The sequence below is a fragment of the Peromyscus californicus genome, unplaced genomic scaffold (assembly GCF_007827085.1).
Source record: "Peromyscus californicus insignis strain IS unplaced genomic scaffold, ASM782708v3 Scaffold_8__1_contigs__length_139910024, whole genome shotgun sequence".
Taxonomy (NCBI): domain Eukaryota; kingdom Metazoa; phylum Chordata; class Mammalia; order Rodentia; family Cricetidae; genus Peromyscus; species Peromyscus californicus.
The window spans coordinates 106,750,769-106,772,551 of record NW_026294606.1 but is presented as its reverse complement, the minus strand read 5'-3'; the positions used below and the strand labels follow the sequence as shown (position 1 = coordinate 106,772,551).

The window sequence follows — 21,783 nt, the reverse complement described above, 5'->3', positions numbered from 1 at the left end:
GACTGAGGTCAACCTGGTAGACTCAGTCCAGGTAGGTCTAGTCCCCTCCTCCCAGGCCAAGCCAAACAATCCTGCATAGGCCCCAGGTTTCAAACAGCCAACTCATGCAATGAGCACAAGATCTGGTCCCACTGCCTGGATGCCTCCCAAACAGATCAAGCCAATCAACTGTCTCACCCATTCAGAGGGCCTGATCCAGTGTGGACCCCTCAGCCATTGGTTCATAGTTCATGGGTTTCCATTCATTTGGCTATTTGTCCCTGTGCTTTATCCAACCTTGGTCTCAACAATTCTCGCTCATATAAACCCTCCTCATTCTCGTTAATTGGACTCCCAGAGATCCACCCAGGGCCTAGTCATGGATCTCTGCATCCTATTTTCTTGGATATTAGGATAGATACTAATATCTGACTTCCATTTGATTGGAAAAATCTTTTCCCAGCCCTTTACTCTGAGGTAATGTCTTTGAAGTTGGGGTATGTTTCTCATATGCAGCAGAAGGATAGATCCTGTTTTCATACCCATTCTGTTAGCCTGTGTCTTTGTTATGGGTGAATTAAGTCCATTGATATTTATAAATATTAATGACTAGTGATTATTAATTATTGTTATTTTTGGGTTTTGCTGGTGGTGGTATTGGTAGTGTGTGTGTGTGTTTCCCTTCTTTGGGATTTGCTGGTGTGAAATTATCTATTACCTGTGCTGTTGTGGGTACAGCTAACTTCCTTGAGTTGGAGTTTTCCTTCTAGTACTTTTTGTAGGGCTAGATTTTTGGAGAGGTATTGTTTAAATCTAGTTTTATCATGGAATATCTTGTTTTCTCTATCTATGATAATTGAACATTTTGATGGGTTTAGTAGTCTGGGCTAGCATCTGTGGTCTCTTTGTGTCTGCAAAATGTCTGTCCAAGACCTTCTGGCTTTCTGGGTCTCCACTGAGAATTCAGGTGTAATTCTGATACATCTGTCTTTGTATGTTACTTTATTTTGCCTTTTTCCTTTGTAGCTCTTTTTATTTATTTTTTTTATTAAGAGATTTTTTTTATATTCATTTTACATTTCAACCACTGATTCCCCTGTCCTCCCTTCTCCCATTCCCTAGTCGTACCCCCTCAACCCACTCCCCATTCCCACCTCCTCCTCCAAGGCAAGGTCTTCCCTGGGGAGTCAGCAGAGCCTCCTATATTCAGATGAGGCAGGTCCAAGCCCCTCCTCCCTACACCAAGGCTGAGCAAAGTGTCTCAGCGTAGGCACAGCATAGGTTCCAAAAACCAGCTCATGCACTCAGGACAGGATCTGGTCTCACTGCCTGGGGACCCCCTAAACAGTTCAAGCTAAACAACTGTCTCACTTATCCAGAGGGCCTAGCCCAGTACCATGGGGGATCCTCAGCTATTGGTTCACAGTTCATATGTTTCCACTAGTTTGGCTAGTTGTCTGTGTACTTTTTTCAATCAATCATGGTCTCGATATCTCTTGCTCATAGAATCCCTCCTCTCTCTCGTAGATTGGACTCCTGGAGCTCTGCCTGGGGCTTTGCCATGGATCTCTGCATCTGCTTCAATCAGTCACTGCATGAGGGTTCTATCATGACAGTTAGGGTGTTTGGCCATCATCAGAGTAGGTCAGCTCAGACACCCTCTTGACCATTGCCAGCAGTCTATAGTGGAGTCATCTTTATGGATTCCTGGGGACCTCCTTAGCACTCTGCTTCTTCCTATTCCCATGATGTCTTCATTTATCATGGTATCTCTTTCCTTGTTCTCCCACTCTGTTCCTAATCTAGCTGGGACCTTCCGCTCCCCTAAGCTCTCTTTCCCCCAACCCTTGCTCTCCATTAGCCCTCCTCACCCCCAGTTTGCTCATGTAGATCTCATCCATTTCTACATTGCTGTGCGATCCCTGTGTCTTTCATACAGCTCTTTATGTTGCTGAATGTATTCTTACACTGCCATTTACCCACCTGTGTTTGGGATAATTATAGGAACAGGTGTTGATTCTTGTGATGTCTTTGTTGCATGGGCCTTTTGTTCCTTCATTGTCTGTTTCCTTTATTGTCTTTTGTCCTGAATGGCCAAGGGTTCCTGTGATTGGCTGGTTGTCAAGTCATGTAGGGTTGTCTCACCTGAGGTTGTGGGGGGTTGAGTACCTAGATATAGTGTATTGTCCAGTTCTTCTGGCTGGTGGGGGCTTTATTCGTGCCTATGGGGTTTGTTCTTCCAACTGAGATAGGTTTTGCCTATGCTTGTTCTTTTAACTAGTGTGGGTGGTGCTTGTGCCTAAAGGATCTGCTGATTTTGCTGGAGAGGGCCGTTAATGGGGAGGCTGTTCTTCTTTTGATTAGTGCAAATGGTGCTTGTGCCTCTAGGGGATGCTGACTTTGAGAGGGATGGTTGGCCAGGGAGAGGATGACGGACTGGGTGGGCTTGGGTAGTGCAGTGGGTCTTTCAGGTTACAGGGTCGAATGGATGGCAGGAGTGGTGGTGGTGGTGGTGGTGGTGGTGGTGGTGGTGGTGGTGGTGGTGGTGGTGCTTCCTGCTTGCAGGACTCTTACCTGCTGGCTGGCTGGCTGCTGGGGCTGAGATGGGAGTGGGAAGGCCCAGGAACTGGGGCAGTTCAGGTGGGAGACCAGTTACTCACTTCTTCCTCCAAATAGTGCAGGTGGTGCATGTCAGTTGTTTAAACAGTTTCTGCATGCTTTACTAAACTCTATGGTACACAGAGAGACACAGGTGGCCTATATGCTTTCCTGCCTGAAGGCAGGAACTGAAAGGCACAGAAAATGCCCCCCAGGAACTGCAGGTTCAAATCTCAAAAATTATGACTGATACATGCCTCTCAAGGCAGTTAGACCATGCCAACTCCATGATTTCCTGAACTTATAGAAACCAGGTCCATCAGCCTAGGGATGATGCCACCTACAGTAGGCTGGGACCTCCCGTCTCAATTACTAATTTTAAAAATGCCCTACAGCTGGATCTTAAAAAGGGATTTTCTTAACTGAGATTCCCTTCTTTCATATAGCTATAGCTTGTGTCAAGTTGGCAAAACTAGCCAGCATACTCAGGATATTTTATTTTATTATTCATTTATATGGTTACTTTGAGACAGTCTCTTGCTATGCAGCCCAGGCTGGCCTGTAGGTAGAGTTTCTCCTATTTCTCTGCTTCATGCAGCATGCTGAGCACAGGCATGTTCTCACACTTACCTTCTCATGTAATCCTGGGCCTGTGTGTAAGCAGTTCCACTTTGGTGTCCCTTTTATCAGGGAGGGATAAAAGAAGATGAGACACAGCACTATGCTTTCATAGAGTTACAAGTGATTCTGAATCCAGGAATCTCAGCAAAGAATGTTCAGTAAGTAAGGCAGATATTCCTACCTCAAAGGCCTTGGTGACCTCCCAGAGCCTGAGAAACAACATGCAAGGGTCACAGGGTGAGGTAAGCAAAGTCCACTTAGGTTGGGTTATATTGGAAATCCTGGCGTGAGGTCAGCAGGGCTCACGCTTGGACACCTGGAGTGATGGGCATCAAGGGTTGCTCAAACACCTTGGATACTGTACCCTCCTGACTCAACTTCTCATTAGGACCCAGAGAACTTAACTTTTAGCCTAGAACTAACTCATTCCCTCTCCCAAGGTGGGATGCATAGGAAAGATAATCTATAGATTCTCAATTAGCAGGGGAATGTGGGTCTAAGACAGTGGTTCTCAACCTCTGGGTCACAACCCCTTTGGGGTTGGAACAACCCTTTCACTCATGTAGTCTGAGGTCCCAGAAAATGTAAATGTTTACATTACAATTCACAACAGTAGCAAAGTTACGGTTATGAAGTAGTAAAAATAATTTTATGGTTGCAGTGCAGGGTGGGGGTGTCAGTCACCACAACATGAGGAACTGTATTAAACAGTTGCAGCATTAGGAAGGTTGAGAACCACTGGTCTAGGAACTGTTTGCCCTAAGGCCAAGAAACTTGCTCATGGTCATTCTGGAGGGCACAAGGGTGCTCCTATGGCCAAGGAGATGATACTCAGAGCTTAATGGCACTATGAAGGCATTATTAATTTTATTATTCTCTGGGAGTCAGTAGCAGCTAGAGTCACAGGTACAGTCACAGCCCCCCAGAGGAGGGAAAAGTCACATCTATCCCTCTGTTTTGAACTTTCTGCCTGGCACCTGTGACCTATAGTTCTAGCTCCTCAAAGTCCCTCCACCTGACAAAATCCTTAGGTTGAGTATCTTCACTTATCATTGACCATCTGTGTGTCAAAGGGCCACCCCATGGGCTTTGGTGTGGGCATTGGGTGATGCAGTTTCCCTCACTGTCATCTGTCAGCTGTATTAGTTTAGTCCTTCCTTGTCCCTTGCCACCAACCTTCTCAGTCTCTGACTCTCTGATGCCAGTCTACATCCCTCCCCCCACCTTATGGAGTCTTAGCATGCCACAGAAGAGAATCAGGAATCCTTAGGCCACAGCATTCAGAAAATTGTTTCAGTGGCATGATTGGTCTGAGTCTGTGTTGCAATGGATGTGCTATGCTTCCCACAAAGAAGATATTTCAGGCCTTGCCCATGCAAGAATTTGTACTCACAGAGGTGATGGCAAACAGCTTGTTGGGGGAAGGGCAAAGTGGTAGCTGCAGGAGGGTGGTACTGACTAGACAGAGAGGAGCCAGTGTTGGAGAGCCAGTATTTAGCAGGTGGTGGAACCATATCTGCTGGATTTTCTCACCCTTTGGTTCCCTGGGAAGGCACAGAGTGGCCTCTGGAGCCATTCTAGATACCAACAACCATTACCCCCAACCTAGAGTCACCGTGTTTATGATGCTCTGGCTTCTCTAAGGAGGTGTGTGTTGAGGATCCCTCGGATGGAGAAGGGCTAGACATTTGAGTATTTAATGTAGTCATTAGAGCTTGGAACTGCCTTGAGTGTGTCCTTGAGGGTTTGGCATTGTTGTCTTTTCCTTTTGATTTGATTCTACACATTTTTACATTTCTGTCTTGATTTCTTCAATGATGCATTCATCATCCAGTAGCATGTTGTTTAATCTCCAGAAGATTGTATGTGTTCTACAGTTTCTCTGACTGTGGATTCAGACTTTTATTCTATTGTGATCAAGTAGATGTAATTATTTCAATATTCATGTATTTCTAAAACTTGTTTTGTGTCCTAATACACAATGTATTCCATTTTAGACAGGGTTTTTTGTATAGCCCTGGCTATCCCAGAACTAGATCTGTAGACCAGGCTAGCCTCCAACATATAGAGATTCACCTGCCTCTGACTCCTGATTGCTGGGATTAAAGGCAAGTCCCACCACCACCAGCTATGAAATCTGCTTTATAAAAGATTCTCATGGACTTTGAAGAAAAAAAATGTATATTTTGTAGTGTTTAAATGGAGTGTTCTGTAGGTGTCTATGAACACTACTAGACTGATGATGTCTTTAATTTGGATGTACCTCTGCTTTTGTGTGGCACTTCTTCAGCGCCCTTTTCCTGTTCATTTCTGATCTATACTGTGGCTAGCATGGTGGCGACTCCTACTGAGAACAAGTTCAGAGTCATTTATCCACCTGACAAACATTTTTGGGCCCTTTGGTTCCAACACATGAACTCTCTGGATGCTCAGAGCTTATGATAATGCTGAGACACTGAGCCATGAACAGGAGTTTGGAATTCCAGAGAATATGTCAAGATTCATAAAAGAGTACAGCTTCAAGAACTCCTACTTGGCTAAGGCAGACTTCATGGAGGAAATTGGATGGGTATCTACTTCAGACAACCAATAGTGCCACCTGAGAACCTGGTTCCATCTCTCTAGCTCTCAGAAATCTGGAGTACCCACAGCCTGGCTCAGCAGGCCTTCCTCCTCAATATTTTTCTGAATGTTTCCACTGGCATGGTACAACCATGCTGTACCCATCCCTCCCGCCCCGCCCCGGTCAGTAAAACAAGATGTCAATTAAGTATCTCCCCTTTAAATTATCTGTGCTCCCAGTCCTGGCCTAGGCAGATGTTCTCTCTTCCCTCAGCTTCCCCACTGAAGGAGCAGCAAGGCTTTAGGAGATGGACTGTCTCAGCTCTTCTAAGATCAAAGACATGGAACTAGAGTCTTTGTGTTACCTGAACATCCTGATACGTCTTAACCATTGGCATCAGGAGCCCAATAATGAGCTCAGGACATAGTTGGAGAATCTGGCAGCTGCCCTTCTGGAGGGTATCTTTCCCTGGCATGGTGTCCAGGATGGACAATCAATGATCTTCACTTTGACCACAGAGGTTATGCTGTCCTCGGATTAGTATTCCTTGGACTGGATTTTAAAAGAGGGAGTTTGCCAACCTTGGAAAACTTGGCTTGTTGGGCAAGCTGAGCAGACATAAGGCACTAGGACATATTGTGATTTCTAGCTTGAAGGATCTGGTCTCTTAATGAAAAATAGAAACTATTTTTGGAGAATTCAGGGAGCTTAAGCATAATTTCGCACTTTTATATAATGATATAAAGTAAAAGAGATGGTATTTATTAGAAAGGCCAAAAATGATTAATAACAGCAAAGAGGTAAGAATGAAAGTCCTGTATATGGATAATCAAGGGGAAGATGATTATCACGTAGAGCAGGAGGTTTGCAGGGGAACCATGGAAGTCAGAAGAACCCCTCCCCCCATACATGGACAAGTGCTCAGGGAGACTGGGGACAGCAATCTCTTTTGTACATGTATGGGCCTTCTATTACCACTCACTCCATAGTCAAACATCTTCACAGATGTGCTGTGATCATGCAAATATGGACATTGTCATGTCTACAGAATTCTTAAAACTCAAGACAACCCTCAGCAGACACAAAATAATCAACTTGTTACTTCTGGACACACACATGTAACCCACACATACATGCATGTAAACACACACATGCACACAATTGTATGCATGTTCACATACACACGTGTGTACTCAAACACACAGGCACAAAATCACATACACATATATGCACAAATATGTAAGGATGCATGCACGCACAGAAACATGCATATGCATTCACACACACATGTGCACACACACACACACACTGTCTCAGACTGGAGTAGATAATAGATATTTAAACCTACATCTAGAATAAAATAGTGTCAACCGACTACTTTGGGACAGAATAGATGAATGGGGTTGAATGATAAAAAGGGTAGAAAAAAGAAATCAATATCGATTAATGTACGTATTTTGTTAAAATGAAATAGTAGGTGACATTTAATCTACAAACACAATAGGATGTTTTCAAGACAAGTCACTGACCTGAGATCCTCTATGTAATTTGTTTTGAAAGTATCTGTGAGTCATATTTCTATATTGAAACTTAGGCTCCAATGTGATGTTATTAAGAGTGAGACATATTGGCGGTCTGTGTCATGAGAACTACTAATTATCCCATCTACTCAGTGAAAACACAAGTTATCATTTTTGAGTCAGAGAGCTAGTCATCACAATATAGTCAACAGGTTGGTATCTTAACCTTGAATTCATGGTCTCCAAAAGTGTGACCCTGATGAGAAAGAGCATGTGGTTTTGACATACCTTACCCATATGATATGGGTTTTTGAAGAACCCATACCAATGTCTTCAAACTTCTGCTTTATTTAAAGAGGATTTTGGTCTTAGAGAAGATGACAGTGAGAATGAAAAATGAAGGGAAGAAGGATGGAAGGGGCTTAGTACCAGTGGAATGTGGAAGGAGATGAGCAGGTTTTGGGTGGCTCACAAAATCTATGTTGTTATGGGAGCATTAATTGAATGGGTATTATGAAAAATGACCCAGCAGGATAAAGAGTCACATGCAGAGGATTTGTCATGAGTGTTGAAGAACATACAAGTGCAGAGGTTATGTGAATGTTAGAATCAACCCAGATTCCTCAATATGTTTTGGGAACCTCAGGCTGACCCCATTGAAAGGTATTTATACCTGGATAATTGGTTTCTCTACTGACACAAAAGCCAGATCAAACCAGACTAAAAGTAAAAGACCAGGTTTATTAGGCAAAGCACTCCTGGGTGACCTTTCCAGCACCCAGAGGTGAGGTAGGGAAGGGGGCAAGAGGAATTACATGGCTGCTCTGAGGAGGAGACCCAAATACTCTACAGGCATGGGACAGGGTGATGACATGTCCTCCACAAGCTGGGCCCATCATGGTAGGCTGGGCTCTAGGCAGCTAGCAGCTCCAGGCAGAAAAGCAGCTGCCATTGTGGAGAATTTGGGACTGGGCCCTTCTGGTGGTTCTCTGAGAGGGCAGGGACTGGAGAGAGGGAACTGGGGCCCACCCAGAGATTCCAGCCCAATATCCATCATCAGCCAAGCCCACAAACCATTCCTCACACAGGGCACTAGAGCTCTTTGTGCATGTTCCGAGATCTCTTTAGCTCCTGGATCTTCTGGGGCAGAGTCTTGATCCAGAACTGCAGTCTTCTGGCCTTCAATGCTCGGCCCACAGCAGGCTTTGAGTTCAGCTGCAGGTACTGCTCATCATGCTCAAACGTGGGCCAGTAGGGCAGACCCTCGCTGTTGGGGTTCCTATGGATATGCCAGCCAGTGGGGAAGGGTGAGGTCATTCTGATCCAAAGTCTGACCCTCTGATTTGGGTCATGGCAGTGGTATACTTAGGCAGGTGTTTAAAGGGGCTGATGGGATAAGTATCCTGATATAGGGATACAAGTGTCACCCATTAGTTTCTGCTTCATGTGGGGTAAGACTACTTGACCTGTTTTATGTCTACATCTAAGAGGCAAAATCTAAAGAACTGTACACTATGACTCATGAGCAAGGTCACTATAGATGACCAGTAACTGACAACTACAAAGTGTATATATAAATGTGCTATCCGTAGAGAAGAAATTATTATATGATGGAAGATCTGTGAATGCTAAAGAAACAACTACCCCAAAGGGAGACCTACAGGGACTCACATATCCCTATAACCCCTCAGGGAAGGTTGAGAGAGAGGTGTGTTCTCACCCATATCTTGCAAAGTTGGCCCAGTACTTCATCATCCTCCTGTTCAATAGATCCTCCTCCTCAGTGAGGTCAACTGGAGTCATGAGAAAAATAAATATTGAAGTCCATGACACCACACACAACTGCCAAACCATGCCTCACACTCACAATCCCAGGTGCTGTCAGAACTGTAACTATCAGCTTTGTTACCTCCCTTCTTCACTATACACTACCCAACATCCACGCATGCCTCTAATTGAATTCGTGCCCCATTGTGCTGTCATCTCCATCATAGGCTAGACTGGGACAGGTCCAGATTCTAATCTTGGTCTAATTTTTTAGGCTATGATATGGTACACATTTGATTCTATCATCTCCCAGACCTAATTTTCCTGAAATAGACTAAGAGCTCAGGAGTCCCTGAGGTGTCATCTGAGACCTCAGTCAAGTCAAGGAGATTAAGAAAGACTCACGTTTCATGCCAAAGACGAAGGACCCAAAAACAAAAGGAACCTCATCACCATGGTCAGCCTTCACGTGGGGTGGCCTGAGACTCTTGAGGAAGCTGAACTGATGTTGGAACTCATAGAAGTAGACAGGGTTGTGGGAACCTGGAGGTGGGGATGACGAGTGACTTAGTGGCCCCTCACCTGGAGTTTTTCTGATATGTATTTAGTGACAAGGTACCTTGATATAAAGTTACCTGGAATCATGAATGTTAAAGTGGAGAGGAATTTCCAAGCTGGAGCAGTAACTATGGAAAAGCCCATGGCAAAACAGTGCTCATGATCTTCCCAGCTGAATGGTTATATCAAGTCAATAGATTACCAGCAACTCATTTTTTCTCCTGTACGTACATGTCACTCACTTTATCTAGACATGAGTCCTGGATTTTACACCGCTCTACAGTGCTTACCAGGGACCTACATCTCTGAGCTGCTCCCTTCAGCTATGTTACAGAGGTACTCACGCTGAAAATGTGCTACTTGGAGTGCAGGGATCACAAACATGAAGTCTCCCATCATCTCTGTGAACTGTATTTGGAGGGCATGTGGATCATCTGTGTCCCCCATGTACTCTTCCATTAGCAGGTCACCACACTCAGGAGGTAGCATCTACACCAAGGAGATCAGGAAGAATGAGGTTAGGCATGTTGTTGGTTAGGTAGGCAACAGCCTTTGGCATGAGGAGAATGGGGCCTGTGATGACATAGCGCATAGGCAAAAAGATTCATGGTCTGAGGTTACCCCACACAGAATCACACATATAATGACCTTCATTAATAGGGATGCTGTCTGAGAAGGAGATATAAGAGACCTCTCTATTTGGATAGGACCAGAGGTATCTCACCATTTGTGCTGCTGTGTTCTTCAAAACATCCTGCAGGTTCTCTCTGGTTATTTCCTTTATTGTCTGAGCAGAGCCCAAGATCTGGGAGGTAGAAATGTGGGATCTGATGGACTTGGATTAGAGATGTATTGAGTTCCCAGTACTTAACATATGAGTCTCCAGTCTCCAAGGGGATTGGAATTGAGTCTCACCATGGGGACGATCCAACCATACTCATCATTGTTGACACCAATGATGCTGGGGACAGGGTGAAAATCCACAGATGCTAACAACTCCTTGGGATGCCTGGGTAGGAATACCCCATCCACCACAGCAGGGATGATCTTGAAGACCTGAGGGGCATTAAAAGTTAATGCTGAAGGTCAATAAAATACATATGCTAATCCAATGAGTTACCACCACCATTTTCTCATTTCTTAACCATTTTCTCATGTCTTACTAGCCTAAGGGTGCTCAGCTCACTCTGGAAGAGTATCTACACTTGTGTTAGCCTATCTTGGTGTTCATATTGTACACAGAACTAAAGGACGCAAAGTCTGACTAGATCCCCCAAGACACACAATTCTACCTACCTCATTAATGACCAGAATCTCTGCTTCACTTTTGCCTCTCAGGCAGTGTACTAGGGTCTCTGAGTCCTTGGCCTCACATCCAGACAGGTTGGCCACCATCTATAAAGGGAACAAGTGGGGAGAAGAGTTCTCTCGACTCCAACTTGATGCAATTGGCCTAACTACCATACTATAGTGTGCGTTGTGTTTGATTTGGTATAAATATAAATTGTTAACTTTGTTGTATTCCTCAAAGCAAGCAGTATCCTTTCAACCTGCATATTTGGATTTTTTTTTTGCTTAAGTTAGTTCTGTTTACTCCACTCATCTTTTTGTGTTTCATGTATGAGAGGACTAAGTGTGCCAATGTTTGTAGGTGAATGTTAGAGGACAAAGTCTCCTTTCTTCACAGATGCCCCCTTATTTGAGACAGGTGGTCTTCTTGTATTACTGCTTCTATGCTAGCTGAAATGCTCTGTGAACATCCAGGGATTCCCATGTTTCTGCCTCCCACCTGACCACAGGAACAATGGAATTACAGATACATGCTACTATCTCCAGCCTTCTGTGGGTTCTGGGGATTTGAACATAGGTCCTCAGGCTTGCACTCCAATCATGTTTAAAAATCCACAGAGTTTAATGGGGCAGTGGTGGTGCACGCCTTTTGTCCCAGCACTAGGGAGGCAGAGGCAGGCGGATCTTTGTGAGTTCAAGGCCAGCCTGGCCTACAGAGTGAGATCCAGGAAGGGTGCAAAGCTGCACAGAGAAACCCTGTCTCAAAAAACCAAAAAAAAAAAAATCCACAGAGCCACCTCCCAAAGCACACTCCTATTTATTTTCATCAGTAATGGAAGCTGCTAGGATCAGTTTGCTGTCACCCAATATGAAGTAGAGGTAATTAGAGGCTAACCCTTGATTTTCTCAAATATTACTAGAAAAAAATGTTTCCCATGATCATTGTTTTCCCCACTGAACAGAAGACCAGAGTACCAGACCATGAAGGCTGAGGGGACAGACTAGGGTGCTGGGGGATGTCTTTCTGTACATATCTGTGAATATGTGTAGCTCTGATTGGTTGATAAATAAAGCTCTTTGGCCAATGGCGAGTCAGAATAAGGTTAGGCGGTACAAAAAACTGAAGATGAAAGGAAGAAGGGTGGGGTCAGAAGAGATGCCGGCCCACAGCCTAAGGAGCAACAAGATGCCAGCAGACCAGTAATACCATGGCCATATGACAACATACAGATTAATAGGAATGCATTGAATTAAGTTGAAAGTGCTAGTTAATATAAGCTGACCAATAGGCCATACAGTTTGTAAGTAATATAAGCCTCTGTGTGTTTACTTGGGACCAAGCAGCTGCAGGACCAGGACAGACACAGAAAAACTTACAACTACTTAGGCCTGTGATGGATAAGGGCACTTACAGTGTAGACCATCTCATGGGTGTCAGAGATAATGCCAGGTATCAGGGCCACTCCACTCTCCATGATGGCTCTGTGGAAGAGTCCTTTGGACATGGGGGACACCACATGTGAAGACACACTTGTGCCACCTGCTGACTCGCCAAAGATGGTGACAAGATCAGGGTTGCCTCCAAAGTGGGCAATATTCTGCTGGACCCAGCGTAGGGCAGCCACTTGGTCCAGGAAGCCCCAGTTGCCTCTGGCATGCTGGTCTCCAGTGCTGTGAAGTAGAGGGGCATGGATCAAAGGGCTGTCTAGGTTCTTCTCAGCTGCATCTATTTAGCTCAGCCCTAGGCTCACCTGAAAAAGCCCAGAACACCTAGGCGATATTGGATATGGACCACCACCACATCCTCAATGGCTGCCAATATGGATCCATCAGTACTGGAAGCCATTCCTCCAACCAGAGCACCACCATGGATCCTCACCATCACCTGGAAAAGTCAATAGAGATGCCAGGAAGCTCCTAGCTAACCAAAGCTCTGCAGGACTGTTTACTAGAGTATCAATCAACTTCTATGCTTCTGTGCAGCTACACAAATACATAGAAATACTCAGCACTTTAGGGCTTTGATCAAGGCTAGGGGCCTCTAGTAGCCCCATCAGGTTGTTTCTAGCCCTCATCCCCACCATATATCTCAGTCTGAATTAATGATTCTATGTATACAGTAATGTAATCATTACTCAGGCTCTTCATAGTGAAACAAAGAGGGATGTCTCCATGGATATCTCTCCAGATTAAAAATGGAAAGAATCATCAACTCTCACTGGCACAACAGATATTCTAAAGGAAGGGTGACCTCAATGTGGAGCCTTGAGCACCTAAGCAGTTCTGCAGGGCTGAGGTTGTAGAATGAGTCCTGGTTTTCTCAAATAGCTAGAGCCTTTTATCACTCAGTGCTCCAGTGCTTTGTGTCCCTTGCCCAGGTTTCATCTGCATAGTGTGGCTGAGAAGGCCTATTTTTTACCCAAAGAGGGCAAGGCTTTTCAACAGAGTCCATGCTGCAATGGAGCTTTTGTTCCCCCCTTTTTATTGTCATCATGAAAAAAAAATACCCTGTCCCCAAGCTGACCATGGCCTGACACTCACAGGCAGGTTAGAGCCCTCATGGGCATGAGCTGGAGTGTAGATATTGAGATGCAGGCAGTCCTCAGACATAGAGATAGGAGGCAGGGTCACATTCATATCCTCCATGGCCTCAACATTCATCATTTCAAGGCTTTGCAGACACCTGATGGAAATAGCAGATAGATATTCCAAATCCAAATGTGTGTCTGGATCTTTTTTTCGCGGTCACCTTCAGTTGCTGCTCCTTGTGATGTCATGTTAACACATATTCACTCTCTAAAGTCCCTTCCAACCAAGGTAAAGGCCACAGGCTACATAAAAGCTGAATGGAGTCAGAATTCCAGAGAGTCCTTCAACTGGCTAGGGCCTGGATGTTATTCTTTCTGGGTTTGGGATTTAGAGACTTCCAGGTATCTCTATGGACTGACTGGCTGCATGTTGTCACATTCACTGAATTAGATAAGAACAAAAAAGTGAACTAAGCATTAGCAGGCATGAAAGCATTTTCTACTCTCTGTTCCAGGCTGTGGATGTGATGTGACCAGCTCCTGTAATTTTCCTTCACTGCGAATTCCCCCACATGATGAATTGTAATCTGGAGCATATAATAATACCTTTCTTCTCTAAGTTCCTTTTGCCAGTATTTTATTACATCAAAGACAACAAACTAAGATTGCAATATTGGAGTGTTGTATCCACAGGTACTAGAGGAATCAGCGGACACTACTGCTCAAAGGGTGGTGAAAAATCCTTCATCCCATGAACATAGACTCTCAGAGAACTTCTTTTTCCTACACTGTCTCCAGAGGGAATTAGTTACATATCCTTGTTCCTTGGTCAGTGGCATTTGGCCTTGTAGGTTGTTATAGTGACTGTGAGTGTGGGGTTAGCAAGTATCCATATTGCTGCACTCCTCAGGATCTAAAGTGTATTCTACTAGATTCAGGGGCACTTTCTGCTTAGTAGGTCACATAACACATGCCTAGAGATCACTGCCATTGTGGCAGAGAACACCGGGCACAATTCAAATCTGCAAAAAATTTTATCTTTGTTCCTGTCTATAGTACCTGCATCTAACTCCCGATGCCAAGCTCTGACCAAGGAGATTGGCAAGGTTTTTCTATTCAGTTTTACTACACACATCAGAAAAAATGTATGGGGTACTCCCCCACAATAGGAGAAAACTGCTACAGAGCAGAGATGGAGGAAAGACTTCAGTATGGTTCAGAACTCAGAGCATCTCTTTACCCCAGGGCCAGACATTCTCTGGGTCCAGAACTTACATGGCTGGATGTGAGGTCCCATCTCTCACACCACTCCATGGCACAGGGGCTTCAGGAGGTGCAAAGCGCAGTGGTCCTACAGGTGGCTTGGCAAAGGGAATTCCCAGGAAGGTATGGACACCAATTTTGGTGTCCTTCACATGGACAAGGCTGCCTCGGACCTGGCCTGTGTGTGTGTTTCTGATGGGGCTGGCCTCTGATGAGTCCTGACCTGTGGGTGGAGAGATGTCATCAGGGTCAGTTTTGTGCAATCAGCTGCCATAGCCTGTGAGAGTTTGTGGGAGCCCGTTCTCAGGTTCCTCGTGGCTTTACCCAGCAGGTCCACATAGAGGATGGTCTGCTCTTGGCTGTGCTGGGGGAGGAGGTTTTTTGCTCCACCCCTTGGCATCTCTATAAAAACCCTGGGGCAGAGACAGTCGGGGCCCGTTGGAATAGGTTCCAGGCCCTCTCAAGGCTATCCTTTATTTTCTATCTGTTTATCTTCACAAGATTCTCTGCAATAAATCCTTCTATCTAATATTTCCTGCTGCTCGCACTCAAGAAAATCTGGGGAACTGTGGGGGTGGTGGGTAAACGCCCCACAAGAGTTCCCACCTCATTGTTACCAAGGCACACTGGAAGGGCACCCAGGACCTCCTATTTCAGTTCTGGGGTGTGAGTGTGAGAGTTTCCCTACCCCTCATGGCCAGGAACCTTTCCTCCTCCCCTTTTGAAGGTTGTCAGAGAATTTCTCTGGCCAAAGAGCTCACACACTCCAAGCCATTTGGCTACATGAATTTATGATTATTGTCATTTTTATCCAAATGTCAGTACTAGCTATAGTCACAGCCAGACACTAAGAAAAAACATCTTCTGATCACTTTCCTTAGAATTGACTAGCACTCTCCAGTGTTCTTTATACTGAAATTTCTCCTCAGTCTGGAGTGATCTTAGACATCTCTGATGATCTGTGTGGACCCACAAAATCAGTGGTCTTTAATTAGAAGATTGGGAGGCACATGTTTCCCACACATTTATCTATCATTTCCATCACCTACCCATCCCCCACCTTTTCTCCCACAAGCCCAGCCTCTGATGCTGCAGAATTTGGCAGCTCTGACTCTAGTCATTCCCCATTGCCAGCTTAGTGAGCCTTACCCTGCACATGGAGGAGGAGAAGCAGGCCAAAGACCACAGCATTCAGCCAGGTATGAAGCTGATTCAGTGGCATGATCAGCTCTCAGATCTGAGTCTGTGCTTCTACATAGGACGTCCACGGTTACACAAACAGGAAGCAGAATCTGTGGGCCTTGTCTAGGCAAGTTTAAGTCCAAAGGATGTAGGAGGGAACTTGGTGTGGTGGGGCAAAGTCCTCATTGTAGGAAAACTGGTTAGTCAGAATGACAGCAGACAATGGCCAGGAGGCTGGGCAAGTCACCTCTGCTATTTCTGTTCTCTCTTTGGCCTCCTGGAAAGGCACACCATGGATTCTGAGGCTCTTCTGGGATACTAGGAACCCAGTACTCATTCCTGGAAAAAGAGTTGGAACATGAGATGACAGAGGGCTTCTGTAAGTAAGTACTCACTCAAGATGTCACAGGAGAGACAGGAAAATGCAGGAGCTCTGACTGTGACCTTCATCCTCAAGACTCCTCTGTGCTTTGAGGACTCAGTTTACTGAGCCTGCTTCCAGACTTCCTAGTCCCTACAATTAATCTGGGGTCTACTTGGACACCTTCCTGTTAAGTCACAGTTGTTAGACCAAAACACATTACTATTCTGGTTCTTTTCAAGTCCAAAGCTCCTATTTACTCCACCTTCATGTTGTGTATCCTCTAGTGGTCAGTTCCTGCCAAGATCAACTTCATAGTCATTTATCCATTTAACAAATATTTTTAATTGTTTGTGTGTGTTTATTTATTTGTTTATTTATTTATTTATTTATTGTGCTCATGTACATATATGTGTGTGGATGCTCCCAGACCATGGCTCACATATGGAAGTGAAGGGACAAATTGTGGAAGTCCATATTCTAATTCCACCATATGGAGCCCAAAGTAGAACTTATATCATCAGGATTGGAGGAAAGTTCCCTTTCCACCCCTTTATAAATACCATACATAACCATATGACACGAATTAAATGGAGACTTGGTGGCTCCAACACTGCAGTCAATCTGAAGTCTTAGAACCAATGATAAATCTGAGATAAAAGTCTATAAACAGAAGTTTCAGAATCACAATAAATTGCTGACATGATGTATCAAAGGATGCGGGATCAGAAGTCCATATTCAGTTCAGACTGACTTCCTAGAGGAAGTGGTGTGGGGATCAGTGTCAATCGCCTTTACTGCCAGCTGAGAATTTACCTTATTTCCAAAATATTTTCATTATAATCTAAATAATAGCCTATAGTCGAACAACATGGCACTGTAGGACTTTTTCTTTGGTGTCTCTTTGTATATTTACCTGGCACAGCACAGCTCAGCTTTTCCTGTGTCCTCCAACCAACGGGGGTTCCTTTGATTCAGTGTCACCCCACCAATGCACTCTTGTCCTTTCTGTGGTCTTAGCCTTTCTTGGTAGGTGTTCTCTCTACTCCAAGTTTTCAACCAAAGGAAGAGCTGGGCCATGAGAGCTGAGAAGCTGCCAGTTCCTCGAATCTTGTGATGAAGAAACTAGATTCTCAATGAACCCTTGGCATCCCTGTGCTTCTTAACCCCAGACATGTTTGTAGCTCAGCTAAGGAAATCCCTGTGTGCTCTGCTACTCACTGCACTATTGCTCAGATGCTCCATATTGACAACGGAAGTGACCACAGTAAAAATGTGAATGAAGAAGATACTAAGGCTCTGTTCTGTGGAGGGAGACAGGGAGTGAGTAGGGAGAGCAAGATAGGTAGAAAAAGAGATGAGATGAGATAGATAGATAGATAGATAGATAGATAGATAGATAGATAGAGAAAGAAGAATGTAAAGACTCAAGTATATGAAAATCCCATAATGAGATACTACTATATTCCTGTTTAATATAACTAGATTTACGACCCATAAAGCCAAGTGTTGGCAAAGACATGGAGCTACTGGTACTATCATATATCACTGAAGAGATTTAAAAAGATATGGTCATTATAGACATCAGTTAGACAGCTCTTTTAAAAGTTAAACAGATCTATCATGTGATTTAGTAGTTCTACTCCCAGGTCTTTAGTTCAAGGAATTGAAAAAACCAATCACAAAAACTCATACTTCCAAAGTTCATAAGAGCTTCAATAAAAGTGTTCAAAATGAGGTCACTCAGGTGTGCATCAACTAGGAATTGGGTAAAATATGTTGTGTACATATATGGAATGACACTGTTAACCAAATGCAGTGCACTTGAATCTTCAGGACCTCTTACTCAGTAACAGGACCAGTCACATAGGAATCGCTTTCTGAGATAGGATAGCTAGGACTCTGATGTTTCTAAATTATATGCAGTTTCCAAACTGAACCATCAGAGAGTGGTTGCCCTGGAGCAGAGACCAGGCAATGACTGACAGAGAGGAGCTCAAGGGAACTTCTTCCAGTGAAAGTAGGGGACTCATACTTAGGTGAAAATGATTGCTTAGATCATAGTTTTAGGCAAAATTTGCCAGTCTATGCTGGTAAATAGGCAAATTCGGTTGCATAGAAATCATTTAACATCAGAAATTTTTAAAAAATGACACAGCTACTGAAATTGTAAAGACCATTTGTTGATGTGTCCTGTATTCAACAGAAATGGAGACCTCACAGATGCATGGGTGCAGCAGGAGCTCAAGTTCCCAGTAAAACTATCTGGCAACTGTCCTCCTAGACTCAAAGGAAGGGATCTTCTCTGACCATCTACTGATCCAAGGCTAAAAGATAGTCTTGTCTTTCTTCTGCTCCCTAGTGTTTGTAATGTGATATATAAAAATCATCCCATCCAAAATGCTATAGATTTAGTGTCTCCCATTCATACTCTGTGTGTTCAGGCCCTATCTGTGCAGATGTTCTCTTTGTCCTCAACTCCCTTTCTGGTGAACATCTGGGCTTTGGGAACTGAAAGGAACACTCCACCTGATTCTTCCACGCTCAAAGACATGGAAGTAGCTTCTTTACGTTACCAGGAAAGGCTGCTGTGTCCTCTTAATCCTTTGCTGCTGTGTAGCATGACATAGGGTAACAGCCCTATGTGTTTTCTCACCCAGTGCACCATCATTCAGAGGTCCTTCATTGATGATGGTGGAGACCATAGTGAACATGTAGAATGAAGAAGACTCTAAATTCTGTGTGTGTGGTGGAGGGAGTGGTCTGGAACCTTTCATTTGTAGGCAGGAAGAAGGAGGTGGAATAAAGTCTACAGAATCCTCTTTATGGAGATACTACTGCATATGCGCATATTCAGTGGTGGCAAGGAGAGGGAGCCACTGGCATGTTCACACATGCATGCCCAGAGGAAATGCAAAATGGTGTAGTCATGTTGAAAGACAGGTTGGAATCTTCTTCAAAAGTTAAATACACTTGTGCAGGCACTCAGAAAATCTACTCCTGTTGATATAGCCTACTTCAATTACCAGCATGCCTTTTCCATTCTCTATCTGACCTTGTCCTCTGCCTCTGTGGCATCTATTATCAGGTCAGCTCAAACATGAACTCTACAATGAGGATATTAAGAGTCTGGCCACGAGGAAGCTCCCATCATGGGCATCATTCTTTGTTCCATCAGCTCTGTGTAACCAAAAAGAACAATCTTTGGATGAGAAAGCTAGCCCTCAATTTATAGCATACCTGATGATATCTTAATTTTGGAATTCATCGTCTTCAAAATTGTGAACAAATTCCTATTGGTTATAAGTCACATAGGTTATAATATATACAAACTCAATGTATGCATGTTACATGTATCAATCTATGCATATATGCAATTGCAATGCAGTGTGTCTGTATGTTACAGGCTGACCTTTAACTCTTGAGTTCATATATTCCACCTGCCTTAGTCTTCCAAGTAGCCAGGCCACATGTGTCTGCCATAGACCTGAGCTTGCAGCTTATCATGATTTTTTTATGGTCACCTAAACTTTATAAGATACCAGGGCTGTGGCAAATCAAATATTTTACAAACTACTTATACAGATGAGAATACTTAGCACTTATTAACAGATGGACATGATATTTTTGACATCCAATCACCTCTTATGTGTCAGTTTTCCCAAACATCTGAAGTGGAGACAGGATATTGAATCCAGGGCCTTATACTTGTGAGACAAGTGCTCTATCTCTCAACTATATATCCAGGATGTATATTTTAATCTTTGATAATTTCACACAGATATATAACATATTTAAATCATGTTTACTTCCCTCTCTAGACCCACCTAATTCATGCTTTCTGTCTCTCTCTGTCTCTCTCTCTGTGCTTCTCTTTCTGTCTCTCTCTGTGTCTCTCGGTCTCTCTGTCTCTCTCTATCTCTCTGTCTCTCTAGCTCTCTCAGTATAACCCACCTAAACTTACTGCATCCAATTAGGTGTTTAAAAAACATTTCATATCCCACATCTACTAGCTGGTCCAGAATCCAGAGTCCTGTGAGCATTAACAATCTTGCTTCTCATCAAAATAGATCAAGTTGAGCTCAAAGGCCAAGTGGGTTGGTTTCTGTATTTCTTTTTTTTTTAAATTTATTTTAATTTATTTTGCAATACAATTCAGTTCTACATATCAGCCACAGATTCCCTTGTTCTCCCCCCTCCCGTCCCCCTCACCTTCCCCCCAACCCTCCCCCCCCATTCCCATCTCCTCCAGGGCAAAGCCTTCCCCACAGACTGAGGTCAACCTGGTAGACTCAGTCCAGGTAGGTCTAGTCCCCTCCTCCCAGGCCGAGCCAAACAATCCTGCATAGGCCCCAGGTTTCAAACAGCCAACTCATGCAATGAGCACAAGATCTGGTCCCACTGCCTGGATGCCTCCCAAACAGATCAAGCCAATCAACTGTCTCACCCATTCGGAGGGCCTGATCCAGTGGGGACTCCTCAGCCATTGGTTCATAGTTCATGTGTTTCCATTCATTTGGCTATTTGTCCCTGTGCTTTATCCAATCTTGGTCTCAACAATTCTCGCTCATATAAACCCTCCTCATTCTCGCTAATTGGACTCCCAGAGATCCACCCGGGGCCTAGTCATGGATCTCTGCATCCAGATCCCTCAGTAGTTGGATGAGGTTTCTAGCACAACAATTAGGGTATTTGGCCATCCCATCACCAGAGTAGGTCAGTTCGGGCTGTCTCTCGACCATTGCCAGCAGTCTGTTGTGTGGGTATCTTTGTGGATTTCTGTGGGCCTCTCTAGCACTTTGCTTCTTCCTATTCTCATGTGGTCTTCATTTACCATGGTCTCCTATTCCTTGTTCTCCCTCTCTGTTGTTGATCCAGCTGGGATCTCCCGCTCCCCCAAGCTCTCTTTCCCTCAACCCTCGCCTTTCATTACCCCCACTCATGTCCAGGCTGTTCATGTAGATCTCATTCCATTTCTCTGTCATTGGGCGATCCCTGTGTCTTTCTTGGGGTCCTGTTTTCCAGGTAGCCTCCCTGGTGATGTGAGTAGCAGACAAGTCATCCTTGTTTCATGTCTAGTATCCTGCTATGAGTGAGTACATACCATGTTTGTCTTTCTGAGTCTGGGTTACCTCACTCAGGATGATTTTTTCTAGATCCATCCATTTGTCTGCAAACCTCATGATGCCATTGTTTTTCTCTGCTGAGTAGTATTCCATTGTGTATATGTACCACATTTTGTTTATCCATTCTTCAGTTGAAGGGCATCTGGGTTGTTTCCATGTTCTGGCTATTACAAACAATGCTGATATGAACATAGCTGAACAAGTGCTCTTATGGTGTGGTTGAGCATTTCTTGGGTATATGCCCAAGAGTGGTATAGCTGGATCTTGGGGGAGATGGATTCCCAATTTTCTAAGAAAGCGCCATATTGATTTCCAAAGTGGTTGTACAAGCTTGCATTCCCACCAGCAGTGGAGGAGAGTTCCCCTAGCTCCACATCCTCTCCAGCATAAGGTGTCTTCAGTGTTTTTGATCTTAGCCATTCTGACA

The 21,783-nt window shown here is 44.2% G+C and overlaps 2 protein-coding genes across 4 annotated transcripts in view; one reads left to right on the top strand and one right to left on the bottom strand.

The window, feature by feature from the left end:
* Window positions 1-21,783, top strand: part of LOC128104186 (acylcarnitine hydrolase-like) — a 145,024-nt gene that overhangs the window by 62,654 nt on the left and 60,587 nt on the right. The gene's annotated exons all lie outside the window — the stretch shown is intronic.
* On the bottom strand, window positions 8,374-15,909 carry LOC128104187 (acylcarnitine hydrolase-like). 3 transcript variants are annotated; one of them, XM_052728983.1, is made up of 12 exons: window positions 15,837-15,909; window positions 14,700-14,910; window positions 13,438-13,579; window positions 12,648-12,781; window positions 12,309-12,567; window positions 10,903-11,001; window positions 10,522-10,662; window positions 10,331-10,411; window positions 9,951-10,095; window positions 9,454-9,591; window positions 9,002-9,074; window positions 8,374-8,560 (listed from the first exon to the last, which is right to left on the bottom strand). In XM_052728983.1, exons 1-12 carry the CDS (start codon window positions 15,907-15,909, stop codon window positions 8,374-8,376), a joined length of 1,683 nt encoding a protein of 560 aa, XP_052584943.1. The 3 variants fall into 3 exon arrangements, with proteins under 3 accessions (XP_052584943.1, XP_052584944.1, XP_052584945.1); XM_052728984.1 differs by lacking the exon at window positions 10,903-11,001; XM_052728985.1 differs by lacking the exons at window positions 12,309-12,567; window positions 12,648-12,781.